This window comes from Melanostigma gelatinosum (assembly GCF_949748355.1).
Source record: "Melanostigma gelatinosum genome assembly, chromosome: 2".
Classification (NCBI taxonomy): Eukaryota; Metazoa; Chordata; class Actinopteri; order Perciformes; family Zoarcidae; genus Melanostigma; species Melanostigma gelatinosum.
In genome coordinates, this window is record NC_136635.1 from 9,650,385 (window position 1) to 9,664,456 (window position 14,072).

Consider the following 14,072-nt stretch of genomic DNA (forward strand, 5'->3'; position numbering starts at 1 on the left):
AAAGAATTCGATTTTCCTCCAATTTCAGCTCCAGATGTTGTCTCTCCTCCAGTTGCACTCTCTTCCCCCTCAGCCCTCTATATTACCTGGGAACGCCCCGCAAGGTAATGCACAGCCTCACCTATTCTCACATCCAAATCACATATTTTGTTAGCGTTAGGTTGCGTTTTACACATCTGATCTTCTGTCATAAAGCCTTCACTAATGGGCAACATGTTAATACACATGTCAGACCTACTACTTCAAGGGAATATGAAAAACAGCAGTGAATAATGACACATGTATCGCCGGGCATATATTTCTCACCTTAAATTGAGATTCCATTATTGAACACAACAGAGAGTTTAACATCAAAAATAGTATGATAAATATATAACGTAATAATATTACCCTCATTTGACTTCTTTGTTCCAATGATAGGCCCAATGGAGGCATTACAGAATACCTCCTCTATCACAACAACCAAATGGTCTACAGGGGGAAGGACCGACAACACAACATCACTGGTGAGAGAGAGAGAGAGAGAGAGATGAAGTGTTTGTGTGACTGTAGAGGGATGGGACCTCGGTGTAAAGAGAAGGGGAACAGTGAAGAAAAGCAAAATGGACAGGGGGATTAGCATTTGAGAAAGGAAAGAGCATCTCAGTCCTCACCGAGGGAATAGCACTTTGAAAAAGAGCGCCAAACACACACACGTGAAAATGAAGCAGCAGAGAAAGAAAGAACACTAAACATACTGTATTCATACTGTTCATTAAAGAGACTTAAAGAAGGTAAACACATGTCACACCGCTGAGACTACAGTGCTGCACCAGGATGTGAACACAGAGATACATGCATACAAGATGCACTCAATGGAACATATGCTGAGAAAACGTATGCAGGGAGGTACACAGACTCACAAACACAGGAGAGTCATTCTATATGGCATTTTATATGAGCAGAATAGATTAACACTCACGCACACACACACACACACACACATGGCAAAACATCACGCTGCCCAACAGTGTATGTGTGTGTCCTCGTTAGTTAATGAATGCATGAGAGCACATATCATCCATGCTGGGTTAATAATGCAGAGTGTCTGATGTTCGCAGTGATTGGAAGGATTATGGACTTTGTAATTATACAGTATGTGCAAGAATAGATCGCGTTACAGAGAGTGAGATTGCCACAGTGAGACAGATGGAGAAGAGTTGTGAGGCAAAGATGGACACAGAGAGAGAAACAACGATTCAGAAACTGAGCTAAAAGGAGAGAGGGAGATACACGAAGCAATGATTCTGGAAAAAGAAGATAGAGTTCAGGGATTTGGAGTTAAATGAGGCTTAAATCTCCTCACAATAACAAGTTATTGGGCAACTTAGGTCTATGATCTACATCAATGATTTTCAGCCATAAATTGTACTGAGCTATTATTGTGTTTGTACTTATCTTCGTGCGTGCGTGCGTGCGTGCGTGTGTGTGTGTGTGTGTGTGTGTGTGTGTGTGTTTCAGGTCTTGGTGTCTATTCCACCCATGTCTTGGTCCTGAGTGCATGCACTTCAGTGGGCTGCACCAAAAGTTCACAAGTTACTATGCTGACCTCTCAGCTTCCTCCAGGGCCCCTACACGTACCAACTCTTACCCTGCTTGACTCACGGACTATTCTGGTGGAGTAAGTGAGCACATAAACACACACACACACACATTTACATGTGTTGTCCATATGTTAATACCCATACTCGCAAAGACCTTTTAGGTAAGAGAGAGAAAGTGAATGTTCACCGTTTCAGCATTACTGAAAAGGACAAGGTAAGACTAAAACATGTTGTGTCTGTGTAAAATACAAAGAGAGAGAGAGAGACAGGTGGAGACAGGGCCAGTGACCTTCTGCAGTTGTGTTTACCGTGTGCAGAATATTCTTCTGTACTTGACCTTCCACCTCTAGGAGGAGGGGACAGAGGAAGATAGATCTCTGCACTTTTTCCATCAAGCTCATGTGCGAATGTTCCTGGTTTTTGTGTGTGAGAGTATGTAAGAGTCCATCTGCGTGAAAGCCATTAGTGTCCTGACTGTCACTTACAGTGGGACTCACCGCAGGAGGGCACAGAGCCACTAAAACACACACACACAGGCATATCCACACACACTTAAACAATGGACGGAGGGTGAGTGGAAGGATGGAGAAGGAGTAATATGAAGGCTCACAGTGTCTAATGGTGAGTGCGTGTGTGGTCAAGATGTGATGATCTTGGTAACGATCGATTGTTTTTTTCTTTTCATGTATATAAATTTGAAAGGATAAAGAATTGATAATACCCGATATCTGATCCACAAAGCATGCACTTATTGCTCTTATTTAACTGATATCAGGGTTGATCCTGAATTGAATCAACCCTGTGCAAAGGGAATGCCTGTACATATGCCTGTAACGCAAAACTATACAAAACAATCTGAAAGACAAATCAATATGTGGGAGCAATGTTTGAAAATCAAATATAACTGAAGTAACTGAACTAGTTTGACTCAGACTGACTCCGTTTTGTTTTTACGGAGCCACAAAACATAGTAGGGATTTATGTGTATCAGGTTACCAGTGGTTCTGATCACATGTGCATTTTTCTCTTACTCAGCATTATAATAACAATGAATAGTTTGTGCATGCACGCCAGTTCAAATCATCTCCACATATAGATGTTATATGAATGAAGCTGTTATTCCATACAAAGTAAACAAGCTTATATTTACAGCAACAAAAGAGAATGTCTCTGTGTAATACATCATCCACGGGAGTATGCTACCTTCAGGGATTTGTTTCATCGTCTTTAAAAAGCCTCTAAAATGTGTTTCAGCTATATATTCACCAGGTGTGGGAAGGCTATGTATTGCCTTGTTAGCACATTGGTAATAGGAAGAGGTTGAGAGATCATACTTTGTCAATACCTCTCTATTGTGTCTGAGAGAGAGAGAGGGAGGGAGAGAGATTTTGTGAGTTTAAATGGAAAGAACGGAGGGAAATGTTTAAAAAGTGTGTGCGTCTGTGAGAACGGTTGAGGGTGAGAGACTGTGAGAAAGGTTGAGGAAGGCTGCAGGATGCGAAGAGAACAATATCAGCAGATTTATCCCTGACCTCATCTAACACTACCTGACACAAACGCGTTCATAAACACACGCAGACACAACTGCAAAAATACTCTCATTGAGAGACGTGTGCGCCACAGTCACAAACATATCGAAAACCTGACGGGACACTTGACATGTTGAGAATAGAGGTCAAGTTCACCAACTAAAATAATCGTATTTGTTTAATTCCAGCTTGTTTTCAATCTTCAATACTTTAATGTGTTGTCATCAATAATTATTTAATGCTGCCAATGTTGTGAGTGTGCATGAGTGTGCATATTAGAGAAAGACATGAAAGAGCAGGGAGGGAAGGTGCAGGAAACAGGTTGTCACTTCATAGATTGTAAAGCAGAGTTTGAACCTAATGCATTTCAAGCACACTGTTTTCAATTTACTGTCATGTGCTGAGAAAGTTTCACATTAATTTCACGACGTTTTTAAAAACACTGATGAATTACATTACAGATTATTACAACTCCCCTTTGATTTAGTTTTTCAAAAGTGGACATACATCACACTGTCAATCGACACCATATACATCTTGTAATAAATGTGATAGATTAGCCACAGTGGCTAATTGTGGCTAACACACACTCATCAGTCATTCAAAAACTGGCTTTTAATGGGAGGAACCAAGAAAGGAATCCATCACTTTTGAAAATGACCTCCCTCTGCGACGACACCAGGAGGGTTGGTTTACTCTCAGGGATCTGCAAGAATCGCAGAACTGTTCATAAAAATAAATGTTCTCAATCTTTACTTGTTTTGTTATTCTCAAAATCTTCACATGCTTTGGATTTTGTATACGATTTTGTATGCGTGAAAAGTGCATCAAGGTACATCATTTACAAAACACAAGCAGTATTTGAGTCCAGTGATTTACATACTGTATGTGCTTCAAAACACGAATACTCTGGCACTGTTAGGATGGAATCTAATTACCAGCCCTGCTCTCTTAGAGTTTACCTCTAATGTTCTCATGACTGCACAACTTTCTACATACAATTATTTGATCACAGCTTGAATATCTGTCCAACATCATCCACAGGCACAAATCACATTTAAAAGGACAGTGAATAGATGATCATGATCATCAAGCAGCTCCTACAATCCCTTATTATAATACATAAAAAGCCATCACAGTTCAGTGTTAATGAAGCAGGCAAAAAAAGTTACATCTGATCTTCTTTATAGTTTAGTCTTTATAGCTAAGATTAGGTCCGTATTGCCCTCACTTGCACATTTTGTAAGTCGACACGTTTCTATTTATAAATACCGTCTCTTTTCCGCTCCCTTTCTCTCGCTGTTGGGGATGACCTTCGTGCTCTAAATATAGAACAGGAGACACCTCTATCTGACAGAGGAAACTGCGTGGGCAGTATACGCACTCTGAATTGTCTTTCAATCTATTTGCAAAAAGAAACACGATGAGAAAAGCACACGTTTTTGTGCGTGTGTGAAATGAATTGAATATTTACCAAAGTGCAGCATAAAAAAAACATTCCAAACCGATGCAATCTCAGCAGTCCTAGCAACATCTTAACATTCAATATACTTAACAGCTGTCTTCAAAAAGAACGACAGTTACAGTTCTAGAATCTGAATAAATGTAAAAACGTTTAAATGTCTATTGTTGTATTGTTATGGTAATATGAGCCACAATTATACGTTATCTTCACAATCCAACGTTGTAATTACACTGGCCTTGTGCATCCCATTGAAGAAATGTGTCAACCAAAGTAGTGGTGTGGCTCTTTAATGGATTTCTAATAGTTTTCCAACAGTTCTGAGGTAGAAAGTAGAAAAGTATAACCAGCTGCTAATCAGGCTCTAGTTAAACTCAAAAAAACAACTTGCTTGTAGGTTAAATTTGTAGTTTTGATCTCTTCAGACGATGAAATAACTCCAGCCTTATCTTTAGTCTGTAAATAAACTGAACATTATATAATAAATATAGTAAAAGTCCCTAAAATCTGAATTTAAGTGCAGTACTTGAGTACATATATTTAGTTGTTTATATCTCTGCTGACGCCTGTCTTTCTCTCCAGGTGGTCACGTCCCTCTCAGGTAAACGGCGTTTTGGAGTTCTATTCCATCTTCCTGTCACATGACGGTGCAGTGCCTGTGCTGGTCTATAACAGCTCAGAACGTTTTGAAGACCACACACTCCGCGACCTAACCCCTGGAACAGCTTACACCATCACACTCGCTGTGAGTCCCTTCCTCTTTCATCTTCTTTTAATTTGCACCGTCGCATTCATAAAGTCATGAATGCGTTACCGTGTGTTCACATCAGGCCTGCACAGGAGGTGGGTGTACCGTAAGCCCTCCCAGCCAGGCTCAGACCGAGGAGAGCTCCCCAGAGAATGTCCCTGCACCGCTGGTCACGCCTCTGTCCCCACATGCACTCAACGTCAGCTGGACACCTCCTGATACTCCGAACGGTAAGGGGAAAGGGACTTCATCTGAGGTACATAGCCTAAAACATTCAAATAAACATGAACAAATTATCAACAGTGTTTAGAATGAAACATTTTAACTACATACACGCAAACACATGCAAGCTTTTAATCATCCATTTGAACATATTTAAGTAATTGCGTTTCAATATATTTCTTTTAGATACAGGAACGTGATCTGAGAGATAAAACATTGACAAGATTCGTGATGAGGAAAACATTAGTTGAAGTCTGGGCTTGAATACACGGTGGCAGTATTTACTAGAACCCAGACTATCGCATATATAAATGCCTATATCGTTGCTCAGGTATCCCGTACATGCGAGTATGAAACAGGTGAACGGTTCGCTTTGAGCAAGAGGAATCAGATGAGTGTCCAGGAGATGAGATAAAACAGAAAAGGGGAGGACATAGAGGACTCTGATAGAACGGGGGAAGAGACAAAGATGGGGGGAGAGCACATAGAATGTGAGAGTAACGGAGGCCGGTAGTGTGAAGGCAGTGCTTCACCAAGCTCCTTTAAGTGGATGAAAAGTGCTCCCTTTTGACTGAATAGAGAACTGCAGGCTGGAAGCACAGAGACTCACAGTGACGGCCTTTCTCCCTCATTGTTCTCTGTTCTTCTTACAGCCAATTAACATCCACGCACACATCTGGCCAAGGTATATTTGATGTATATTGGAGGTGAATTTGAAATTCGCCTACTTTCTTGGAACTGTCTAGAAAAAAAAAAATTGCGAAAACAATTTTTTTGTGAGCAAAGAGTAAAGAGACACAAAGTTGTAGATAGAAGAGTTTCCTGCACAATACGGTTAGGGAATTAGAATGCATAAATTAAAGTTTCTTATGAGTTTAATTTATACTAATTTAATATACTAATGTTTTTGAGTTAGAAGGCACGAGGAGTGATGCATCATCAGTCAATATACTTCACCCTGAAGTACAATAATTAAATTAACAATTTAAAAACCTCAAAATATTGCAAATAGTCTAAAACAGTAAAACAGCACCTGCTTGCTCTGGGCCACGTCTTGTTTGAAAAACGACAGCATTTTTTTTTTGTAGTATGAAATTGTTCATCTTTACTGTATATTTTAATCTAGCAATTTAATAGAAATGTACAAACTGGAGAACAGAACAAATAAGCTTGATATTTAATCTAAGCACAAAGTACGCATTTTTAAAAACTGCTTCAAAGGCGGTACAACTTGGAGCACCGTTATATCTTAGCGGAGCGTTGTTGCATCTCTCTCTCCTCATTTCCTGCCATCACTCCACTGTCCATAACGAAGGCACAAAATGCCCAAAAAGACCTTCAAACACAACAATCAAACTAATTGTTATGAAACTTATACTCGGTGTAAGTATCATTGCATAGCACTTGCATCAAGCAATCAGATGTCCTTGTGTCTTAATAAAAGTCTTAAAGGTAAAAAGTTCAATACATCCTTAAATAACGAAAATACAGTAGTTTCAAGTAACATCATCTACCACATGGTATACTGAAAATATTGTATTTTTTTTACAAATAAATAAACATGAATTATAAGGACTATATTGCCACAAATGCACATCTTATGAACCCGGAATGAATTGAGTGTTGAAAACCATCTGAGGATATCCCAGCTCATTTTACAGTCTGTAACATACAACGCTCCACCACATATTATCAAATGTTACTGCCATGCTCGTTAAAGTATGTGTAATTTCATAATGCGTGTGTGTGTGTAATGTGAATCGTGTGTGTTTTACGCTTAATGCCACATGAGTGCATTTCGCGCCATAAACCATGTGATGTGTGTGCATATTAGCCCGGATAAATTACTTAAAGCTTCTCTCATCTGATGACAGAAATGTATAACAAGGAGACACTTAATCATGATTACCCGATTATCTCATGCTTAAAAAGCTTTAATTTTTGCTTAAATAAGGGCTCAGTGCCTCCTTTTTTTAATTTACTCCTTTTTGTCATAAATGGACGGCAACAATGATGATGATGATGGTGATGGGTTCCAGAGGAGTGAGATTCTGTCTCTCTCTCTCCCCCCTTCTCCCCAATTCCGCAGGGATTTGTGGGGGATAATCCTCTCGGGGATTAGGTCGGGGCAACACGCAGACAAAGAGGGGAAATAAGCCTGTTATGCATTCGCTGCTTCATTTCCCAACCTGTCTTTATTACAACCTATACTGATACGGGCTTATTCACACACAAGCACACAGCGACGTCCGCACACATATACACTCATACACTCTCACACGCATGTGATTGGCCACATTAAGAGCTTCCCAGATGTAGTTGGCGTCCGTGGGGTTTTTGTGTCTTCATTTCCCTGATAGGTGTGTATATCTGTATTGAGCAATAATAAAACCCACACATGATTAAAGCAGAATAGACTCTTAGTTCTGAGCTTTTGAGCCCCCTGTATGCATTTTTATTAAGGAAAAGCACATTTGGCACCGTACTGTTTCATTTTTTTTTTATTAGGTGGATGTAATGTAATGTAATTATTGTGCCCGTGTATGAACATGTGTGAGTTCCCATCTTAGTGTGTGTGTGTGTGTGTGTGTATATCTTTGTGTGCCTGTGGGGGCGTGTCGATGTGTGTGTCTGTGGATGAGTGTTTACCTATTTGCACCCCCTTGTGTGTGTGTGTGCGTGCGTGTGCGTGCGTGCGTGTGTGTGTGTGTGTGTGCTCCAGTAGTACTGTCCTTTCGAGGGTCTTTATCGTCAGAACGCCTATGGTTACATTTGTCGTTTCAGTGCTGTTTTCCTCATTGGATCACACTCGGACACATTGACTGGCACTAAGTCAGTTTTCATTTCCATTGTAATGCAGTGACCCAGACTGCATCCCAACATAGCAGAGCTCACTTTGTGACAGGAATTCCTCCTAGTCTGGACACATTCCTACTGTACGAGTGACCAATGGCAACAGTGCGTCAACAGCAAAACAAATACTGGACATCTTAAAAATGTAATGCAGAGAAAATGCATAACACACTGTCAGACCAAGACATCTAAGGGATGTCACAATCACACCATCATGTTTAAATGAATGGATTTTAAAACATGAATGAACTACAAAAAAGTTGGGACATTTTCTCTGTAAATATACAAATGTTTTGTTTTAAAGTCTGGCATTAGAGTCAGGGTGATGATGTTGTGTTGAAAGAGGTATTTCAGGGCAGGGGATGAAGGCAACACGTTAACAAGATGAACCATGTGTTATACAGTACATATGCACAATACACTTCTTTTGGGACAATAAACACTAAAACCAGTTTACAATTACTCAGGAAATCTCCAGTCATTCCTGTCCTAAGATGTCAAGCTTACCGTTGCTTGGGCATTTTTATTTTTGTTCTGTATGTCATACATGTCATAATCAGATGTGTTCTTTTTGCAGGCATTATAACCAGCTATGGTCTCTGGCTGGATGGAGTGCTCATTTTAAACTCCACTTCCTCCCTGAGGTTCTTTGTGGCGGAGGGACTTTCTCCATGGAGCCGACACGTCCTCCGGCTGCAGGCCTGTACAGCACGAGGCTGTGGCAAAGGACCAGTGGTCAGTTAACTTCTTACTTGTAAACCCACAAATGTATTTGTTGATTGATGAGATAAACTGCAAGATCCTTTGTGATATCTTTGAAGACAGGCAAACTTTACAAGTCATTGCTGTAGTGTTTCTGCATTTGGATGAATCATGTCCGTCGGTAAAACATCACAGACAGTAAACCAGATAGTTTTATGATGTAGATTATTGCTGTGACTAACCAACACACAAAGCCAGGGGAACACATATGAGAATGCCGACTCAGACATTTTCAAGTGTGCGCGTGTGTGTGCATGCTGTGTCACTGAGTGTCATAAAGGTGATCGATTCTCTCAGCTCAATAACGAGGTTGGCGTGGCGACAGTGACATTTGGTAGCAAATGCCACTCCACACTCAACGATGTCTCTGACGACAGGCCATATTTTGGGGCATTTTTCCAATACGGACGCCATATTTAGTCAAACACCAGTAGAACAGCTGACACAGCAGAACAGGAGGACAGGAAGGGGGGAAAGTGTGTGTGTGTGTTGGGGGGGGGGGGGGTAGGAACAGGATAAACAGGAGTAGATGACAGGATGGATGGGAAAAGGAGAAGAAAGGAGGGAGTTTAGGGATAAAAGAGTAAAACGATGAGGATAGAGGACAGTAAATGGTCAGAGCAAAGTGAGAGATGAGGTGGCAAGTGAGGATGCGAAGGGCAGCAGAGGGGAGAGTAACAGGAGCGTAAGACAGGAGGAAATGAGACAGAAGAAAGAAGCAGGGTGATGGTGGAAAAAGAGAAGGAGCAGTGTGAGGGGAGTGAGTGAAGAATATGCATATACATATGGAGGTATGTGGCAGGAGAGACAGAGGGAGAAAGGAATAAAAAAAGGAGGATAAAAAACTTGAAGCAGAAGTCATATGGACCAGATGTGTTGAGTGGTTCACTTTTACACTTGTATTTTAACACACATTTTAATCCACTCAGTAAAATATTTCAGAATGATTTTGTTATGTTTTTTTTAAAATATTCTATACCAGTTCGATGGACGAGAGTGAGTAGAATTATAGTAAAAAGGATTAAAGTTCTGGAGAACATGCTTTTGTGTCTTTTTCCTTTAAATCAGGTGGAGATGCGTACATTACAGATGGCCCCAGAGGGCCCTATACTGTTGGAACTGACCAATCGGAGCTCTCGATCACTCCGAGCCCGCTGGACAGCCCCTCCTAGACCGAATGGGAACCTCAGCTACACACTGTACTACAAAAGCAAAGGTAACACATACAGCCGTGCTCGCTCTCTCTCTCTGTTCCTTCAAAACAACAATGGCGGCTCCCGAAGAGGTAAGCGATGGACTAAAGAACTAAAGAGTATCATTGAGAGAAGAGCAAATCACGGCCCTAGCCGACATTGGGCTGACATTGCCAGGCTGTCACAGGGCTGTCGCATAGAGAGAGACAAACCTGCAGCAGGTTTAGACAGGCCCGGATCAAACCACGGCTTGACTAAACCTGCTGCACCTGACGCAAAGCTACACAGACAAAATGTAGATTATGCTTAAAAGAGAGCCACTAAACTTGCTGCATTTTCTACGTGACTTCACTACAAATCCAACTCTACATTATACCCATTGATGTTAAGTTTATCAGAATTATCAGATTAAGGAGTTGTGTAAGGCACCATACCATGTCATTTTTCAAACCTCAATAACTAAGCTAAAAAGGTGTCTTGACATTTGTCTTGTTGGTAGAATGTAATTATCTCAGGTCAGGCTGTCCTGGAGGAAAAGTGGACATCAAAAGTAGAAGTGGACAGTAAAAGCTGCTTCTCTGTAGGTCTCACTCATACAGGTCAGTGTTGTCAAAGCATCAAGAAAAGTTAACGCTCGTCCAACAAAAACCAGAAATAGGAATCTGTCAAATTAGTTTTAACTAAACAGGCAGGAAATGAACAGACATTACTATCTCAATTCAGATCACAATCAAAATATACACATTAAGTCAAGTATGGTTGTTGTTTTTTATAGATGAGCAGAACAATATGGGTGGAGAGACACACCCAACAATGTAAACTTAGACTGAAAGTCAAGCCTGAAATGGGGAAGTGAAAGGCGGAGTAATCAAACCAGAGTGGTGTAGAAAAGACGAAGTTTGTTTTATACTGCTGGTGACTTGAGAAAGGAAGTGATGTAGGATTCCAGAGCAAAACAGTGGTGTGAAGATGGATGGAAGAACAAAGACGAGCATTGGTAAACAACAGTATACAGCTAGAGGAGAGATGAGAAGCTCATATTTCCATAGATGTATTAGAAAAGATTGCAAGGAAAAACAACATAAGACATGAAGAACAACAGAAAAGCAGATGAGAGCTGGACATGGAAAGAAAAGGGGAAGAAGAAAATTGAACGAGATGAGAACAGGAGCACGGGGAAACAGCAGAACACACAATTATCCTTAAACCCACACGTATTCACCAAGTCTCGTTCTCTCTCTCTCTCTGTCACACACACACACACACTGATAGAGTCAGGGACTTTGATCTGCTCCTCACAGAGGAAGAGACGGATTGCGAGTGGAGAGAAGGGTGGAAGAAAGAGAGAGATGGTGTTTCGCTCTCGTTACCCACAACCCCTTGATTCTTTGATACACACTGCCTTCATCAGTTCCCACAAAACTGATATGCGTTTGTGTGTGCGGGTGTGTGTCCATCTAAATATATTGGACAGCCTTCCATATTGTAATTTTCTGATCCTTTTTCTTTGACTATCCTTGCATAACCTCGATATGGAGACCTCTTTTGATCACTCTCAGTTCATCTCAGTCAGTATTCCCCTCTCTTGAACTCTCACTCATTCTGTTTTCCCTCTGTTGTTGAATTATCTTTTACGTGTCGCCTTTTTTCAGCTGTCACAGTTATGACTCTAATCAATGACTGCGCCACGAAAACAATCAAATGTGCAAGATAATAAAGTCTTCCTCCTCACTTGTTAAATACACCATGCTTGGCCTAAGACCTTATACCTCTCTCTCTCTCTCTCTCTCTCTCTCTCTCTCTCTGTCTCTCTCTCTGTCGCTCTCTCTCTGTCTCCTAGAGGGTGACGGTCTGTTGGATGGAAGTATAGCAGCTGGAAGCTGGTTGTCTGTGACTGACCTACAGCCTTACACCAACTACATCTTCTGGATCAGAGGCTGTAACACACAAGGTTGTGTTGAGAGCCTGCCTCTCAATGTTACTACGCCCCCAGCAGGTACACATACACAAACACACAGTAACGGTTCTCCTCCTATCATCAGACTAACCTGATTTCCACTAGAAATCTAACTCTTCACCCACACTCTGCAGATACATACTTGTGAAATAACTGAGTATGTCACCACGTTCATGTCTTCTGTTATTATTAGGCGCTTTTGGCCTCCACTAAATTGTGTATGATCTGATTTAAATGACTGTAATTGTCGCTTTTTTTCTACATAAGCCATAAACTATTGTAACATCTTTATCTCATTGCTCTGAATTTAATTGCTGTTCTTATGAACTGGAAAAGTTATGTTTTATAGCTTGCTAGGCAAAATAAATGAAAATTTAAAAAAATGATTCAGTGAGTAGCAGTGATAAACACGGACACACACACACACACACACACATCATTGACTTCACTTAATGGTCTGAACACATATTTCTAATTTACACAGTGTGTGTTGGTGTGTTTGTGGATGTGTGTTTGGAATTGTATAGAATGGAGGCTGATTGTGCATACTGATACATGTCAAAGCTGATCAGAGCAGTCTGAAGATGACGGTAACCAGGCACCAACACACACCCCTATAGACACACATTTGACCACTTTAGCTAATAGTAACCAAAGTGTTGAATACACGCACACACACCCCATCCATGTCTCAGTCAGAGAACAACAAAAGACTGACTTCGGAAAGTTTTACTGTTCAAGTTCAAAACAAAGGCATAAGAAAGTATAAATTTTAAATACCAGACGTTTCCTCTCTTTCTATCTCTCTTTCTACCTCTGTGCCTCTGGCATCTCTTTAGACTTCTTTAAGGCAAACTGTCTTGATGCGTCCTTGTTCTATGAAAGAACAGAGAGAAGATAGTTGAGCAAGAGACAGAAGAGCAGAGGAGGAGGAGAGCAGAGAGAGAGAAGTGAACATAAAAGTGCATAGTTTAAAACGATTAGTGACACCTCTGATATTGTACCTGCTAACACAGCATGAGAGAGACACAGGCTCACCAAAGGTGTGCGTCTTGTGTTATGTGTGTGCGTGCATGTGCATGTGCCTGTGCGTGCGTGTGTGTGTCAGAGGCAGAAATCTAGTGTTTCAAGAATTACACATGTACCCACACACATACACACTCAGGGAATAACAATTTTGCTGATCTACTGTAGGATCCTCGATATTAATAAGTAGAAACTAGTGATGGGCATCAAAAAGATTTAATGATAAAAATTAAATTATTACGGTTAATTGTTTTTTTTGATTTTGCATTTTGGTTGTCCAAGATTCATTTTTAGTAAACCACCAAAACTATTATTCTGAACCGGTATCCAGTATCAAAGAGTGTTTTTGGGCTTTTTTTATATCCTGCGTGTGTGTTTGTAAAAGCCGTCTGTAGGATAAGATGTCTTCAGCAATCAGTCTTGTTGGAGTGGAAAGAGAGCAGTGTGTTTGATTGAAGGGTCACTTTATACATCGGAGGACCTACTCTTATTTTGCATAGTCAACACTACAGTCGCTCTCATTTTCTCCTTCTATTTGTTGTCCTTATCTCTTTCCTATCCGGTCTTTCCTCGCATCTTCTCTGTTTCTGTTAAGAGCACGGCTATCATACTGAATCAAGATGTTTTTACTGATTTCCCGACACTAACACTATGCTATCATGCTCAGCTGGAAAAGAGGGGCACTGTTGAGAGAGCGGGGTCATATTGCTGTGTGTGTGTGTGTGTGTGTGTGTGTG

The 14,072-nt window shown here is 40.7% G+C and overlaps 1 protein-coding gene across 1 annotated transcript in view; it reads left to right on the plus strand.

The window, feature by feature from the left end:
- The window catches only part of ush2a (Usher syndrome 2A (autosomal recessive, mild)), a gene marked incomplete at its 3' end in the record, with an annotated part of 192,630 nt that overhangs the window by 87,468 nt on the left and 91,090 nt on the right, over positions 1 to 14,072 (plus strand). The window contains exons 39-46 of the mRNA XM_079292633.1: positions 29 to 104; positions 421 to 506; positions 1,501 to 1,660; positions 5,157 to 5,319; positions 5,405 to 5,552; positions 8,975 to 9,132; positions 10,228 to 10,375; positions 12,193 to 12,348. Coding sequence (XP_079148759.1) covers positions 29 to 104; positions 421 to 506; positions 1,501 to 1,660; positions 5,157 to 5,319; positions 5,405 to 5,552; positions 8,975 to 9,132; positions 10,228 to 10,375; positions 12,193 to 12,348 — 1,095 coding nt within the window. The remainder of the gene's footprint in view (positions 1 to 28; positions 105 to 420; positions 507 to 1,500; positions 1,661 to 5,156; positions 5,320 to 5,404; positions 5,553 to 8,974; positions 9,133 to 10,227; positions 10,376 to 12,192; positions 12,349 to 14,072) is intronic.